General features: G+C 42.4%; 1 protein-coding gene across 1 annotated transcript; it reads left to right on the forward strand.

Annotated features, from left to right (window-relative positions):
- The first annotated feature begins 104 nt into the window (after window positions 1-104).
- On the forward strand, window positions 105-15,899 carry LOC120062284 (DNA-directed RNA polymerase II subunit RPB2). The gene is made up of 24 exons (XM_039012122.1): window positions 105-223; window positions 681-753; window positions 865-1,015; window positions 1,122-1,234; window positions 1,346-1,565; window positions 4,095-4,253; window positions 4,352-4,516; window positions 4,631-4,827; window positions 9,968-10,087; window positions 10,241-10,427; window positions 10,554-10,697; window positions 10,882-11,021; window positions 11,169-11,280; window positions 11,422-11,775; window positions 11,956-12,124; window positions 12,243-12,339; window positions 12,422-12,516; window positions 12,684-12,934; window positions 13,624-13,713; window positions 14,045-14,152; window positions 14,419-14,532; window positions 14,641-14,801; window positions 15,040-15,235; window positions 15,537-15,899. The coding sequence occupies exons 1-24, from the start codon at window positions 205-207 to the stop codon at window positions 15,624-15,626; spliced, it is 3,525 nt and encodes a 1,174-aa protein (XP_038868050.1). The 5' UTR covers window positions 105-204; the 3' UTR covers window positions 15,627-15,899.
- Window positions 15,900-15,946: the final 47 nt, after the last annotated feature.

The following is a 15,946-nucleotide window of genomic DNA, read 5'->3' on the forward strand; positions in this document are numbered from 1 at the left end:
AACATATTTAGTTAAGACTAATTTCTTGCACATCAAAATAATAACGTTGGTATAGGAAGTGACGTTCAGGCTTGACCATCGATATTTTTTGTGTTCATTTAGCAAAGTGTGTAACGTTAGACAGCGTTGAATCAGACACTGTTGATTATTTAAAAGTCGGTTTCTGCTTATTTATGCGAACACGAGAGGGAATCAGCAGTAACCATGTATGACCAAGATGAAGGTTTGTTGGTATTTCAGCCATTTGAGTCGAATGCGTTATTTTTTACATAATGTAGTTAGCTAGCTTGTTGCTAGCTAGCATACAGGCTAATATGCACATCACCAAGAATAGATAGCTACAGTAGCTAGCAAGCATACTAGCGCTATGTAGCTTGCGAAGTTAACTAATTGCCTAGTTAATTAGGTGTCTGGTTTCACCAGACTAAACACCTAGCTATAATCACACTTTCAACTAGGCCTACTTATATGAAAATCACACCATGCCATGTTGAAAAAACAAAGTTAGCAAGTCTTTGAGGTCTGCAGATTTAAAATACCTTTCTTTGTGTCTATCAGTTGTTGTGCTGTAGAAAACTCCATTAACTAGTTAGGACCTTGGCTAATGTTATGTCACTGCGTTTATATTCACTTCTTTGATGTATTTTCTGTGATCTATTATCCAAATTCTGTGATCTCAGACATCCAATACGATGAGGATGAGGATGAAATCACCCCCGATTTATGGCAGGAAGCTTGCTGGATTGTTATCAGGTAAAATTATGCTCTTACCTATCTCCCCTATTTTTTTGTATCCTCATGTAGCATACACTATGCAGTTTGCTTTTGTTCAAATAACACTATCCTCTCTGCTGCGCCTTACAGTTCCTATTTTGATGAGAAGGGCCTGGTGCGACAGCAGCTGGACTCCTTTGACGAGTTCATCCAGATGTCTGTGCAGAGGATCGTGGAGGATGCCCCGCCCATTGACCTGCAGGCTGAGGCCCAGCACACCTCTGGAGAGGTGGAGGATCCGGTGAGTGACAGACAGGCGCTTTCAGATATTCTGCTCTATGTATTGCCTCTCTCTACGAGGGCACTTACTAATGCCCTGTTAACGCTCCCTTTTTGTTGCTCTACAGCCACGCTACTTGCTGAAGTTTGAGCAGATCTACCTTTCAAAACCCACTCACTGGGAAAGAGATGGAGCCCCGTCGCCTATGATGCCCAACGAGGCTAGACTCAGGAACCTTACGTAAGTTTGCTCATTTGGGGCCATACTTTTATCACGATACATCTCCCTTGCACATCATTTGCAACCTTCAGTGCTGCCAGTGTCGACTAGGGCCACATCTGTATTATACAGGTACTCTGCTCCACTGTACGTGGACATCACCAAGACCATCATCAAGGAGGGTGAGGACCAGCTGCAGACCCAGCACCAGAAGACCTTCATCGGCAAGATCCCGATCATGCTGCGCTCCACCTACTGCCTGCTCAGCGGCCTGACAGACCGTGATCTGTGTGAGCTCAACGAGTGCCCACTGGACCCCGGGGGATACTTCATCATCAATGGGTCAGAGAAGGTAAAAGTAGAGAGAAAGTAGAGGGTGGACTTCAGGGCAGATTTCTGGTCTTTATTCTATGTTTCAATCAGGGTTGGGGAGTAACATATTATGAAAAAACTGTAATCTGTTATGTTACCAGAAAAAATATTGTAATCAGATGACAGATACTTTAAAAAAACTAGATAGCTTTTAGTAATTCGGAAAAGATGTTTGTGTAAAAAATCTTTGACACCTTCCTGTTTTATCAATGATATTCAAATCAGCATTGAAAAAAGGTGCAAGTTTAGGTTTGTTCCGCCTGAGTGAGTCTGCCCACAAGTCAAAGACCACTATGATGACACACTAAATGCATTTGAAGGATCGCAGGAAAAAAGCAAGAATAGGCTTTTGTAAGCTACAGTATTCAAAGTATTCATACCCCGTGACATTTTTCCACATTTTGTTGTGTTATAGCCTGAATTTAAAATGGATTCAATTGAGATTTTGTGTCACTGGCCTACACACAATACCCCATAATGTCAATTTGTAATTATGCTTTTAGAAATGTTTACAAATGAATTAAAAATCAAAAGCTGAAATTAGTCTTAAGTATTCAACCCCTTTGTTTTGGCAAGCCTAAATAAGTTCAGGACAAAACGTGTGCTTAAGTTGCATGGACTATGTTTGCCATAGTAGTGTTTATCATGATTTACTTAATCTCTGTACCACACACATACAATTATCTGTAAGTCAAGCAGGGAATTTCAAACACTGATTCAACCACAGAGACCAGGGAGGTTTTCCAGTGCCTCACTAAGACGGGCACCTATTGGTAGATTAAAATAAAAAGCAGACATTCAATTTCCCTTTGAGCATGGTGACGTTATTTATTATGCTTTGGATCAATACACCCAGTCACTACAAAGATACAGGCGTCCTTCCTAACTCCGTTGCCCGAGAGGAAGGAAACCACACAGGGATTTCAGCATCAGGCCAATGGTGACTTTAAAACAGTTGCAGAGTGTAATGGCTGTAATAGGAGAACTGAGGATGGATCAACAACATTGTTACTCTACAATACTCACCTAATTGACAGAGTGAAAAGAAGGAAGCCTGTACAGAATACAAATATTCCAAAATATGCATCCTGTTTGCAATAAGGCACTAAAGTAAATCTGCGAAAAATGTGGCTAAGAAATTAACCTTGTGTCCTGTTTGGAGCAAATCCAACACATCATGGAGTACCATTCTTCAAATTTTCAAGTATTGTGGTGGCTGCATCATGTTGCTTGTCATTGGCAAGGGTATGCTTGTCATGGGGTATGCTTGTCATCGGCAAGGACTAGGGTATGCTTGTCACCGGTATGGATGGGTATGCTTGTCTTCAGCAAGGACTAGGGAGTTTTTTTGGGGGGGGGGGTAAAAATAAACTGAATAGAGCTAAGCACAGGCAAATTCTGGTTGTCTGCTTGCCAACAGACACTGGGAGACAAATTCACCCTTCAGCAGGACAATAACCTAAAATGCAAGGCCAAATATACTCTGGAATTTCTTACCAAGATAACATTGAATGTTCCTGGGTGGCCTAGTTACAGTTTAGACTCAAATAGGCATGAAAATCTATGGCAAGACTTGAAACAATGATCGACAATCAACTTGACAGAGCTTGAAGAATTTTAAAAAGAATAATGTGCAAATCTTGTACAATCCAGGTGTGAAAAGCTTTTAGAGACTTACCCAGAAAGACTCACAGCTGTAATAGCTGCCAAAGGTGTTTCTAACATGTAATGATCAGGGGTGTGAATACTTGTGTAAATGAGATTTCTGTATTTATTTTTCAATAAATTTGCTAAGATTTCTAAAAACAACTTTTTATTTTTTAAATTTCAGGCTGTAACACAACAAAATGTGGAGTAAGTCGAGGGCTATGAATACTTTCTGAAGGCTTTAAATGGTCCTACTGCTGTCGGAAATTCAAAGATTATCCAATTTGAATAAATGCTTGGAGGTAAGGACGACAGCAGTGGTGTAGCCTACAAAATCATAAACCGAGTAGGTTAATAAGTCCTTCGTTTTTGGTTATGCTCAGGTAAAACAGTTTGGCTAATCTGTATTTCTGTATTTACAAGTCCTATTCTTGAAGACCAAGGTGTATTAAATTAATTGGAATGACTAGAAATCTGAAAGACTTTGGTTTTTAATGTAAAGATATAGCCTAATCGTATTATCTGTAGTAGCAAGCAATGGGTTAGAAGAAGCCTACATAACCAACCCATAAAGTAAAATGAAACATCCATATATGGCCAGTTATGTAAACTCTAACACTGATTTATCCTGCAATAGGTGTCGTTCAATTGGTAATATTCATTTTTGTCTTCTAATGCCTCTTAAGGGGAAAGTAATCTGAAAGTAATCAGATTGTTACTGAGTTTAGGTAATCCAAAAGTTATGTTACCGATTACAATTTTGGACAGGTAACTAGTAAACTGTAACAGATTACATTAAGAAAGGAACCTAGCCAACCCTAGTATTGAGCTATTGATAGCAATTGCCTTGTTTGGTTTGCAGGTCCTGATTGCCCAGGAGAAGATGGCCACGAACACAGTGTACGTCTTCGCCAAGAAGGACTCAAAGTACGCGTACACAGGGGAGTGCCGCTCCTGCCTGGAAAACTCCTCGCGCCCCACCAGCTCCATCTGGGTCAGCATGATGGCCAGGGGAGGACAGGTGAGAAACAAATATACCTCGTCCTAAATTTACTGGCAAATTTTCTACCATCCCAGATATTTACATGTCAACATTTTTTTTGTTACTTTTTCTCCCAGGGGGTGAAGAAAAGTGCCATTGGTCAGAGGATCGTGTCCACTCTGCCCTACATCAGACAGGAGGTGCCCATCATCATAGTGTTCCGAGCCCTGGGCTTTGTGTCCGACAGAGACATCCTGGAGCACATAATCTACGACTTTGACGACCCTGAGATGATGGAGATGGTAAATCTCTTGTCTAGGATGTTCTAGATACAGGAAACACGACACATACACACATACACACACACACACACACACACACACACACTTCTTATCTGACGTGCTGTGCTCCACCAGGTCAAGCCATCCCTGGACGAGGCCTTTGTGATCCAGGAGCAGAACGTGGCGCTGAACTTCATCGGCTCTCGTGGTGCCAAGCCCGGTGTCACCAAGGAGCGGAGGATCAAGTACGCCAAGGAGGTGCTGCAGAAAGAGGTGCTCCCCCACGTCGGAGTCAGTGACTTCTGTGAGACCAAGAAGGCCTATTTCTTAGGGTGAGTATTTATTATGTTATATTAATGTAATGACCATGGAGCAGGAGTTCTCAATCTTTTCCATTCCGGGGACCACCAAATCACTTCAATAAGCTCTTGAGGACAAAATATCTTAGGGCCAGATTGCAATTTACTGGGGGGAGGGGTGGTCCAAAATAGGGGGAAGGTTGGTCAAACTTTTTCTCTCCTGGTTAACTTTTGCTCTTTTACAGGTTTTACTGTCTTCCATTCTAGCCAAATGTCCTCATCCGCTTGCATGCACCCCTATATCAAGGTGTTATGGTACTTCCTTTATGGACTACGCTTTTCCATGCGCTAACTTTTACTGTTCCACAGGTCAATATAGTCTAACGGTCTATCCTGCCCTCTATCCACCGTTTATAGTGACATTAGTGGTAGGTGGATCGTTTGTCCAGATCTGCAACAGGCTAACTAGCAATTATACCACATATAAAAGCATTCAAAGCTGCGTCAATGTTTAAATATGAATCCACAAGAATAGATTGTAATAGCTGCTAGGCAGTGGACAGGCCAGGTGCATCATTCAGTGGTGGAAAAAGTACCCAATTTTCATACTGGAGTAAAAATACCTTAATAGAAAATGACTCGAGTGAAATTCACCCAGTAAAATACTACTTGAGTAAAAGTCTAAAAGTATTTCGTTTTAAATATACTTCAGTATCAAAAGTAAAAGTATAAATCATTTCAGATTCCTTATATTAAGCAAACCAGATGGCACATTGCCAGGGGCGCACTCAAATAATCAGATATATACAAACCAAGCATTTGTGTTTTAGTGAGTCCTCCAGACCAGAGGCAGTAGGGATGACCAAGGATGTTTTCTGTGTGTGAATTGGACAATTTTTCTGTCCTGCTAACTAAACGTTCAAAATGTGATGAGTACTTTTGGGTGACAGGGGAAATGTATGGAGTAAAACATTATTTTCTTTAGGAATGTAGTGAAGTAAAAGTTGTCAAATATAAGTAGTAAAGTACAGATACCCTCAAAAACGACTGAAGTAAAGTAGTACTACTTAAGTACCGTAGTACTTTATTTTTACTTAAGTACTTTACACCACTGGCATCTTTGCATGAAAGAAAAGTGAAGACATGAAACACACAACTAAGAAAGTTGCCGTGTTGATCTTGTTTAGGGACAATACAATTATCTTACCTAGACTAGCCTACAACACCACAATGCAATGAATAATTGCATTATTGTTCTCAAGTGAGTAAAAATTCTACTCTAGGCTGAGGTGAAAATGTCATTTGAATAACAAAAGCCGTGTGTTTCAAATGTTTAATCACATTTGGATCAGTTGTTGGTTTCCTTTCAACAGTTTATAAGGTCTAGAAAGGCTCAGTAGCAGGACAGTCTGGCTGTATTTTTACTTCTGATGCTGAATGTGCTGTCTGTAGATCATCCTTTTCCCAAGTCAACCTATAATAATGTGGCCACATACAGTTGAAGTCGGGAGTTTACATACACTTATGTTGGAGTCATTAAATTGTTTTTCAACCACTCCACACATTTCTTGTTAAACTATAGTTTTGGCAAGTCGGTTAGGATGTCTACTTTGTGCATGACGCAAGTAATTTTTCAAGCAATTGTTTACAGACAGATTATTTCACTTATAATTCACTGTATCACATTTCCAGTGGGTCAGAAGTTCACATACACTAAGTTGACTGTGCCTTTAAACAACTTGGAAAATTCCAGAAAATGATGTCATGGCTTTAGAGGTTTCTGATAGGCTAATTGACATCATTTGAGTCAATTGGAGGTGTACCTGTGGATGTATTTCAAGGCCTACCTTCAAACTCAGTGCCTCTTTGCTTGATATCATGGGAAAATCAAAATAAGTCAGCCAAGACCTCAGAAAAGGAATTGTAGACCTCCACAAGTCTGTTTCATCCTTGGGAGCAATTTCCAAATGCCTGAAGGTACCACGTTCATCTGTCTGTATAAACAATAGTACGCAAGTATAAACACCATGGGACCACGCAGCTGTCATACTGCTCAGGTAAGGAGACGCGTTCTGTCTCCTAGAGATGAACGTACTTTGGTGCGAAAAGTGCAAATCAATCCCAGAACAACAGCAAAGGACCTTGTGAAGATGCTGGAGGAAACAGGTACAAAATATCTATATCCACAGTAAATCGTGTTCTATATCGACATAACCTGAAAGGCCGCTCAGCAAGGAAGAAGCCACTGCTCCAAAACCGCCATAAAAAGCCAGACTACGGTTTGCAACTGCACATCGTTATATTTGGAGGAAAAAGGGGGAGGCTTGCAAGCCGAAGAACACCATCCCAACCGTGAAGCACGGCATCCAAAGGTTCAGCAGCATCATGTTGTGGGGGTGCTTTGCTGCAGGAGGGACTGGTGTACTTCACAAAATCGATGGCATCATGAGGAAAGAAAATTATGTGGATATATTGAAGCAACATCTCAAGACATCAGTCAGGAAGTTGAAGCTTGGTCGCAAATGGGTCTTCCAAATAGACAATGACCCCAAGCATACTTCCAAAGTTGTGGCAAAATGGCTTAAGGACAACAATGTCAAGGTATTGGAGTGGCCATCACAAAGCCCTGACCTCAATTCTCTAGAAAATTTGTGGGCAGAACTGAAAAAGAGTGTGCGAGCAAGGAGGCCTACAAACCTGACTCAGTTACACCAGCTCTGTCAGGAGGAATGGGCCAAAATTCACCCAACTTATAGTTGGAAGGCTACCTGAAACGTTTGACCCAAGTTAAACAATTTAAAGGCAATGCTACCAAACACTAATTGAGTGTATGTAAACTTCTGACCCACTGGGAATGTGATGAAAGAAATCACTCTCTACTATTATTCTACTATTATTCTGACATTTCACATTCTTAAAATAAAGTGGTGATCCTAACTGACCTAAGACAGGGAATGTTTACTAGGATTAAATGTCAGGAATTGTGAAAAGCTGAGTTTAAATGTATTTGGCTAAGGTGTATGTAAACTTCAGACTTCAACTGTATGCCCCCAGCAGGCCTAGTTATTCAGGAAATCTAAACGCACGTTCTGCCTCCTCTCCAATCCTAGTGGCTATTCCTTGCGCACCTAGAACCGAAAGCTTCTCTATGGTGGAAATATTTATCATTTCACTTTTAAAATGTGTTACCTTTTTTGTATGTGGCATTAACACAACCAGTCACAATGTTTTAATCTGATTAGGCTACTTCAAAAGTCTCCTGTAGGAATGCGCAGATTCATCCAAAATATAATTCCAGCATCTGCAAAATGGCTTGACATTAACCAGGTTTCCATCCAACCTTTTTATGCAGTAAAGTAGCCTACGTGTTGGATAAAAAATGCATGACAGATTAAATAAATGATGATGAACTTCACAGGGTGGAACTTCACAGTGATGAGGTTGATGCTCCTTTCAATAAATATGGAGGGTCTTATTCTGGTGGCTTGATAATAAAAATATTTTACCTTTATTTAACTAGGCAAGTCAGTTAAGAACAAATTCTTATTTTCAATGATGGCCTAGGAACAGTGGGTTAACTGCCTTGTTCAGGGGCAGAATGACAGATTTGTACCTTGTCAGCTCTGGGATTTGAACTTGCAACCTTTCGGTTTCTAGCCCAACGCTCTAACCACTAGGCTACCCTGCCGCCCCAATGATGATGATCGATGCTTGGCTGCCATTTGACAAATAGAAATAATCTTGCATTTATGTCTATAATAATCTCATGTAGTAGGATATACCTGCACTGTATCTGCAACCTGTTGGCTAGCGTGCATGTACCAATACCAGAGTGGGCGCACACACCTACTCAACATTTTTTGTAACAAAAAGTAGAGTTGAAAATGCCATGGAAACCCATTTAACTTGTAGTTTTTTATTCAGTACATGGGGATTTTAATCTCAAAGTAATTTTTATGTGCACTACGTATTTAGGCACATACTTTTATCTGCAATAAGTCAATTTGATGGAAACGCAACTCTGATGGGGAAATGTACAAGGGTTTTCCCTCCAGACGCTCAAGACCTCAGACTGGGGTGAAGGTTCACCTTCCATCAGGACAATGACCCTAAGCACACAGCCAACAAGACAACGCAGGAGTGGCTTCGGGACAAGTCTCTGAATGTCCTTGAGTGGCCCAGCCAGAGCCTGGACTTGAAACAGATCTAACATCTCTGGAGAGACCTGAAAATAGCTCTGCAGCGATGCTCCCCATCCAACCTGACAGAGCTTGAGAGGATCTGCAGAGAAGAATGGGACATGGATGTGTTTTCTGTTTGTTGAGATAGTCTATTTATTGTGGTGTTGAAAACGCAAACCATGATATTGAAGTGCCCGTAGTCGGTATGTTTTGTTTATTGGTTGTGTGGTGCATTGGCACAGATACCTGTTGGTGGAACAAATGTTGTATATATTTTATATAATTATAAATATGGTGTAAAAATGTTGAAAATCTGATTCCACCCTAGCTGATCATTGTCTGCAACCAGCTCTGATCGTGAAGTAATGAAACAGGCAGGGAGAGTGAGATCATCTGTGGTGGTCGGCGAATCTTCTGGCCAGCAGCCCTGCATGGCATCGAACTGTGCCACAAAAGCATGCTGAAGTGGTGAAGTCAATATCCACATTTATTAACGCAGTTATTGTTATTTGTGGTCTAAAACATTATTTTTATTTAATTATATGAGGGGGGGATGGTGTTCAATTTATTTGACAGTACAAGGGGAGGGTCACCTGAAAATATTTGGGGAGACACCTTGAGTTTGATTCCCCTTCCACCTCCCTTAGTGGTCACATTTAGAGTCAATTTTATCAGTGAATGTAATATATTAAATGCCTATTATTACAGATGGATGTCTGTTAAACAGTTTGCCTTGTGAAAAGTAATGTAAAATTGTATATAACATAATTTAACTCTGCCATTTTCAACTTTTAACATTTTTATTACAAACTTTGTTGACCACAGGTTGAAACCACTGCCATAGAGATTGTGTAACTCACCAGGTCTCTGTTGGACATTCTTTATGTAATTCTATGGTTATGACGGCGTCACGTTTCTGCATGCAATGGTCTTTATGCAATATGTTGTTGTTTTGACGTATTGATGTAACTCAGTTGTGTGTCTGTTTGCAGGTACATGGTCCACAGACTCCTATTAGCGGCCCTGGGCAGAAGAGAGCTGGACGACCGGGATCACTATGGCAACAAGAGACTAGACTTGGCTGGGCCGCTGTTGGCTTTCCTGTTCCGTGGGTAAGTCCTAAAGAGACGCACCTATAAAATGTCTAGAAAGCTTTCGTTCAGATGTAGTGCAACTTTGTGTAAACCGCACTCCTATTCAAACTGAGCATTTGGAGAATATGCATGGAAGCTTTTTTTCCCTTTTTTTGTTGTTGACCCATTTAGAATGTTCAAGAACCTGCTGAAAGAGATCCGCATCTACGCCCAAAAGTTTATTGACCGAGGGAAAGACTTCAACCTGGAGTTGGCCATCAAGACACGAATCATCTCCGACGGCCTGAAGTACTCTCTGGCCACGGGGAACTGGGGTGACGTCAAGAAGGCCCATCAGGCCAGAGCTGGAGTGTCCCAGGTAACACAGGGCAGAACACATCTGGCACACATCCCTATATAGTTACAGCTTAGTTTGCCATTATGCTGCTCTAAGAGGATTTGTTTATCGTCATTAAAAACTACAACATTCCTCGTCTGTTTTTAGGTGTTGAACCGCTTGACCTTCGCCTCCACCCTCTCTCACCTTCGTCGTGTGAACTCCCCCATCGGTAGGGACGGCAAGCTAGCCAAGCCCCGGCAGCTTCACAACACGCTGTGGGGCATGGTGTGCCCTGCTGAGACCCCGGAGGTATGCCCAATACCACTCCAAATCACATTTACGTTCATTATCAAGGGGGTCAGTTGTTGTATGATGCCAAATTGTAATGTTACCCACAAGGAGCTAAGCTCTCACTTACAATTGACATTGAAAGTGTTGTCCCTGCTTATTTTGTCCCCCATTTGTATGTCCCCCTCCCTGTCTTATTTCCCAGGGTCATGCTGTAGGCCTAGTGAAGAACCTGGCCCTCATGGCCTACATCTCTGTGGGCTCCCAGCCCTCTCCCATCCTGGAGTTCTTGGAGGAGTGGAGCATGGAGAACCTGGAGGAGATCTCACCGGCAGCCATAGCGGAGTGAGTCCAGCAGATGGCAGCACACTGCTCTTTATTTTATCCAGAAAGAATCAAAAACATTCTGTCATGTCTCTGAAAAGCTTTTCAACCCGTTTTATCTGCATTTATCTGCACAACTGATGTTTTCCATTAATTCTACCCTAACAGTGCCACAAAGATCTTTGTCAATGGCTGTTGGGTGGGCATACACAAGGACCCAGAGCAGCTGATGAACACACTGAGGAAACTGAGGAGGCAGATGGACATCATTGTGTCTGAGGTAAGAGATATAATTGTTCCAGATTTTCAGGACTTTTCTGACATTTTCATTATTTTATTATTAAATGAACCTACACATAAAAACCTAATATCCCCTTTTTCAGATTTTCTATGTTCTCAAACACCATTACCCGTTTTCTAGGTGTCCATGATCAGAGACATCCGAGAGAGGGAGATCCGCATCTACACGGACGCCGGGAGGATCTGTCGTCCTCTGCTGATCGTAGAGAAACAGAAGCTGCTGCTGAAGAGGAGACACATTGACCAGCTGAAGGAGAGGGAGTACAACAACTACAGTTGGCAGGACCTGGTGGCCAGCGGCGTGGTGGAGTACATCGACACCCTGGAGGAGGAGACTGTAATGCTGGCCATGACCCCTGACGACCTCCAGGAGAAGGGCGTGGCCTACTGTTCGACATACAGCCACTGTGAGATCCACCCCTCTATGATCCTGGGAGTCTGTGCTTCCATCATCCCCTTCCCCGATCACAACCAGGTACGGCGAAGAATATGACGCTCCTAAAGTAGGTTTTCTTATTGGGCTGATTGAATAGATGCAATGGCAAGAGACTGTTAATATCTATGCTAAGACGTGGCTATGAAACATCCTAAATTTAAGATTTTTATCCATCCATTTTAACTGTAAATCAATGAATACAATACTTTTCCGGTGTAGTCTCCCAGAAACACGTACCAGTCTGCTATGGGTAAACAAGCCATGGGTGTGTACATCACCAACTTCCACGTGCGGATGGACACCCTGGCCCACGTGCTCTACTACCCTCAAAAACCCTTAGTCACCACCCGCTCTATGGAGTACCTGCGTTTCAGAGAGCTCCCTGCAGGTGAGAACTGGAGCGCTGCAGAATTGGCAGCCAATTACACTCTTTAACTCTGACCTAAAAATGTCTGCCGTTTTTTTAGTTCTGGCTCGTTGAAATCCTCCATTTGTGCCTGGTTTAGGTATCAACTCGATTGTGGCTATTGCGGCGTACACTGGCTACAACCAGGAGGACTCTGTCATCATGAACCGCTCTGCAGTGGACCGTGGATTCTTCAGGTTTGTGCTGTGATTTGAAGACCTGCAATTTGATGTGAAAATTACTTTAGACGAAATGTGTAAATAAGTGTTTTTATTTCAGGTCTGTGTTCTACCGCTCCTACAAAGAACAGGAGTCAAAGAAAGGTTTCGATCAGGAGGAAATCTTTGAGAAACCCACACGCGAAACCTGTTCGGGTACGTCCTAGATATCTTGGCATCTTAAAAATGTAAAGGAGTCAGCCATAAAACCAGAGCCTACTATTTCCATCTCATACATTTTCCATCAGCAACTTCTGTTAAATTGGCATTCATACAAAGAGAATTTCTCATTGAATAACCCAATGGTCCTCCCCTTCCCTCAGGCATGAGGCACGCCATTTACGACAAGCTGGATGACGACGGCTTGATAGCTCCCGGCGTGCGTGTCTCCGGCGAGGACGTTATCATCGGCAAGACGGTGACCCTGCCGGAGATCGACGACGAGCTGGACAGCACCAACCGGCGCTACACCAAGAGGGACTGCAGCACCTTCCTCCGCACCAGCGAGACGGGCATCGTGGACCAAGTCATGGTCACCCTCAACCAGGAGGGCTACAAGTTCTGCAAGATTAGGGTGTGTCATGAGTCCTCTAGATTTCCCCAGTAGTGACATTTTGTGACATTTTGACAACGCTATAGGCTATAAAAATGTAAAAACAAAGATGGTAACAAATTACTCCTGTTGACAGCTCTACTTCTCATTTGTCAAGTACAGGGTAGGCAGGAATTACATCCACAGTAGGGGCAGGTTTGAATGAACCATGACTTGAGTTTTACAAGCAGCATTGTGTGTGTGACCTTTATTTAACTAGGCAAGTCAGTTAAGAACAAATTCTTATTTACAATGACGGCCTACCGGGGAACAGTGGGTTAAATGCCTTGTTCAAGGGCAGAACAACATATTTTTACCTTGTAAGCTTGGGGATTCGATCCAGCAATTATTATTGGCCCAACGTTCTAACCACTAGCTGCCGTTCTAACCACTACCTGCCACCCCCATTTCTTCCATAGAAGCAACAAGACCAAGAAGCCAAATCTGAGTTGTTGACAGATTGACTAAATGAAACATGACAGAATATTGCACCCTCTAACCTTACTGCTCAGCTAGAAACACAAGCATTTTGCTACACCTGCAATAACATCTGCTGTATGTGACAAATAAAGTTAGATTTGAAGGTTATGAGGCCTCCTTACACTTGACACTCATCTGCCTACTTGTGGCATGATTTAACTCTTCCATTTCCTTTCTTTTTTTCTTGCCAGGTTCGCTCCGTTCGTATCCCCCAGATCGGTGACAAGTTTGCCAGTCGACACGGGCAGAAGGGTACCTGTGGTATTCAGTACAGACAGGAGGTGAAGTATTAGACATGTTCTTCATGCCATGTCTACCTACTCTTCGCTAGACTACACAGTATGTCATTGAGCCAGGCTGTCTGGTCAATTGTCTAGAGACATATTGTGTTTAGACTGAACATAAATACAAACAAAGGTCTCTTCACAGGAAATGCTAAACAACATCCAAGAAGGAGTATGTACTATAAAACTGATTTTAAATATAACATGGAAGAATGTGCCACGTTCCTGTAAGAGGATATCCCTTAGAAGAACTGGTTCCGAAAATTGGAACCCTAATGCAGAAGTCTTTGTAAGTCAACTATGTCCATTGTTCCGATGCTTTCCGCAGGACATGCCCTTCACTTGCGAGGGAATTACCCCAGACATCATCATCAATCCCCACGCCATCCCCTCTCGTATGACAGTCGGCCATTTGATTGAGTGCCTGCAGGGCAAGGTACTGTCGCCTGTCTAATGACTCCTCCACCCACTTCAACTTTTACTCCTTTTACGACCGTAAACTGATAATAAGTAAACCAATAGGGTTGTCTGTCGTCTAGATTATATCTTTTACAAATTACAAAGGTCAGCGAGAATTTGTTAAATAAAATAAAAAAACAAGTAGGACATTTTATTTTTTAGACGTCATGTAAATCAAGTGTTGCGGATGGCAGTTTTCTTGTAGCAACGTTTCCACCTTCCCGCCCTCCTTTCACCTTGTAGGTTTCAGCCAACAAAGGGGAGATTGGTGACGCCACGCCTTTCAACGATGCGGTCAACGTGCAGAAAGTCTCCAACCTGCTGTCTGAATACGGATATCACCTGAGGGGCAACGAGGTCAGGACATCAGCCCCCTTCACCATTCACATCCTACTTTCTATAGTAACTATTTCACACTAGTCTGTCTAGAGAGTACAATTGACTGGCTTCATCTTTCCCCTCTAGGTGTTGTACAACGGTTTCACCGGCCGTAAGATTACCTCTCAGATCTTCCTCGGGCCCACATACTACCAACGCCTGAAGCACATGGTGGACGACAAGATCCACTCTCGGGCTCGAGGCCCAGTCCAGATCCTCAACAGACAGCCCATGGAGGGCAGATCACGGTAAGAACACTAATAATTATTTAACATATGACTTTTTTCCCTTTATGGCACTATGGGAATGCACTGGGTATGCATTTCTGAGCTCGTATTCATAAAGCGACTTAAGTATGAGCTTATCTATGATCAGTTCTGTCTTTTTAGATGTTAATAAAAGTACTAGATCCTAGATCAGATGCTTTGTTCATACAGGCCCTGATTTGGCCCGCTTTACTAACCATGTTGTCATCTGTCCACCCAGTGACGGAGGTCTTCGTTTTGGGGAGATGGAGCGCGATTGTCAGATAGCCCACGGCGCGGCTCAGTTCCTGCGTGAGAGGCTGTTCGAGGCGTCCGACCCCTACCAGGTCCACGTCTGCAACCTCTGTGGCCTCATGGCCATCGCCAACACCCGCACGCACACCTACGAGTGCAGGGGCTGTCGCAACAAAACACAGGTACGTGTCAACACCACCACCAGTGTCCCTGTTTTTGATTTTATTTGTTTTTTATGTCACCTTTATTTAACATGGTTTATGCTTAGGTCGGCCTATTCATTTGTTGTTTATATCATTATACCTTTATTACTGTAACTGTCAATTCTGATTCTAACTACAATACAGTATAGTGAAATGTGTCCTATAGATTAGTGTTCAAAAATGACTAGTCTATAAAAAATCTTGACTCTGGGCCTCTATAGCCTTAGTTTTGTTGCTGAAGATTTATCGATTAAGATAATGTACAATGTAACCTTTTCAGATCTCCCTGGTCAGAATGCCGTACGCCTGCAAGCTGCTCTTCCAGGAGCTCATGTCCATGAGTATCGCCCCTCGTATGATGACCAGTTAGGAGCACTACCAAACCCCTTCGAGTCGACAGGAATTCAATTATGTGTGGCAGGAATGTCGAGGACATCACTTATCTCTACAGTGGGAGAGCTGGAGAATCAGGAGACTGATTTAAAACTAAATGCAACAGTCAACTTGTTTTGATGCTAATGGTCAGGCTTGCGTTTTTGTCTGCAAAAGTATTTTTGTTGTGATATCACTGTTTTGGAAAAGAAGGAAGATTGTCTGTTATTTTTGTAAAACTACAATAAATATGTTTATTAATGTGCTGTCACACTATTCATTCAGTGTTTTGTAGCTAGCTTGCTCTGGATTTGAAAA

The sequence above is a fragment of the Salvelinus namaycush genome, chromosome 17, assembly GCF_016432855.1.
Source record: "Salvelinus namaycush isolate Seneca chromosome 17, SaNama_1.0, whole genome shotgun sequence".
Classification (NCBI taxonomy): domain Eukaryota; kingdom Metazoa; phylum Chordata; class Actinopteri; order Salmoniformes; family Salmonidae; genus Salvelinus; species Salvelinus namaycush.

Coding starts and splice junctions, on each gene's coding strand:
- LOC120062284 (XM_039012122.1), top strand. Junction 1,566..4,094: donor TCATCAATGGGTCAGAGAAG/GTAAAAGTAGAG, acceptor TTTGGTTTGCAG/GTCCTGATTGCCCAGGAGAA. Junction 10,088..10,240: donor TTGGCTTTCCTGTTCCGTGG/GTAAGTCCTAAA, acceptor TGACCCATTTAG/AATGTTCAAGAACCTGCTGA.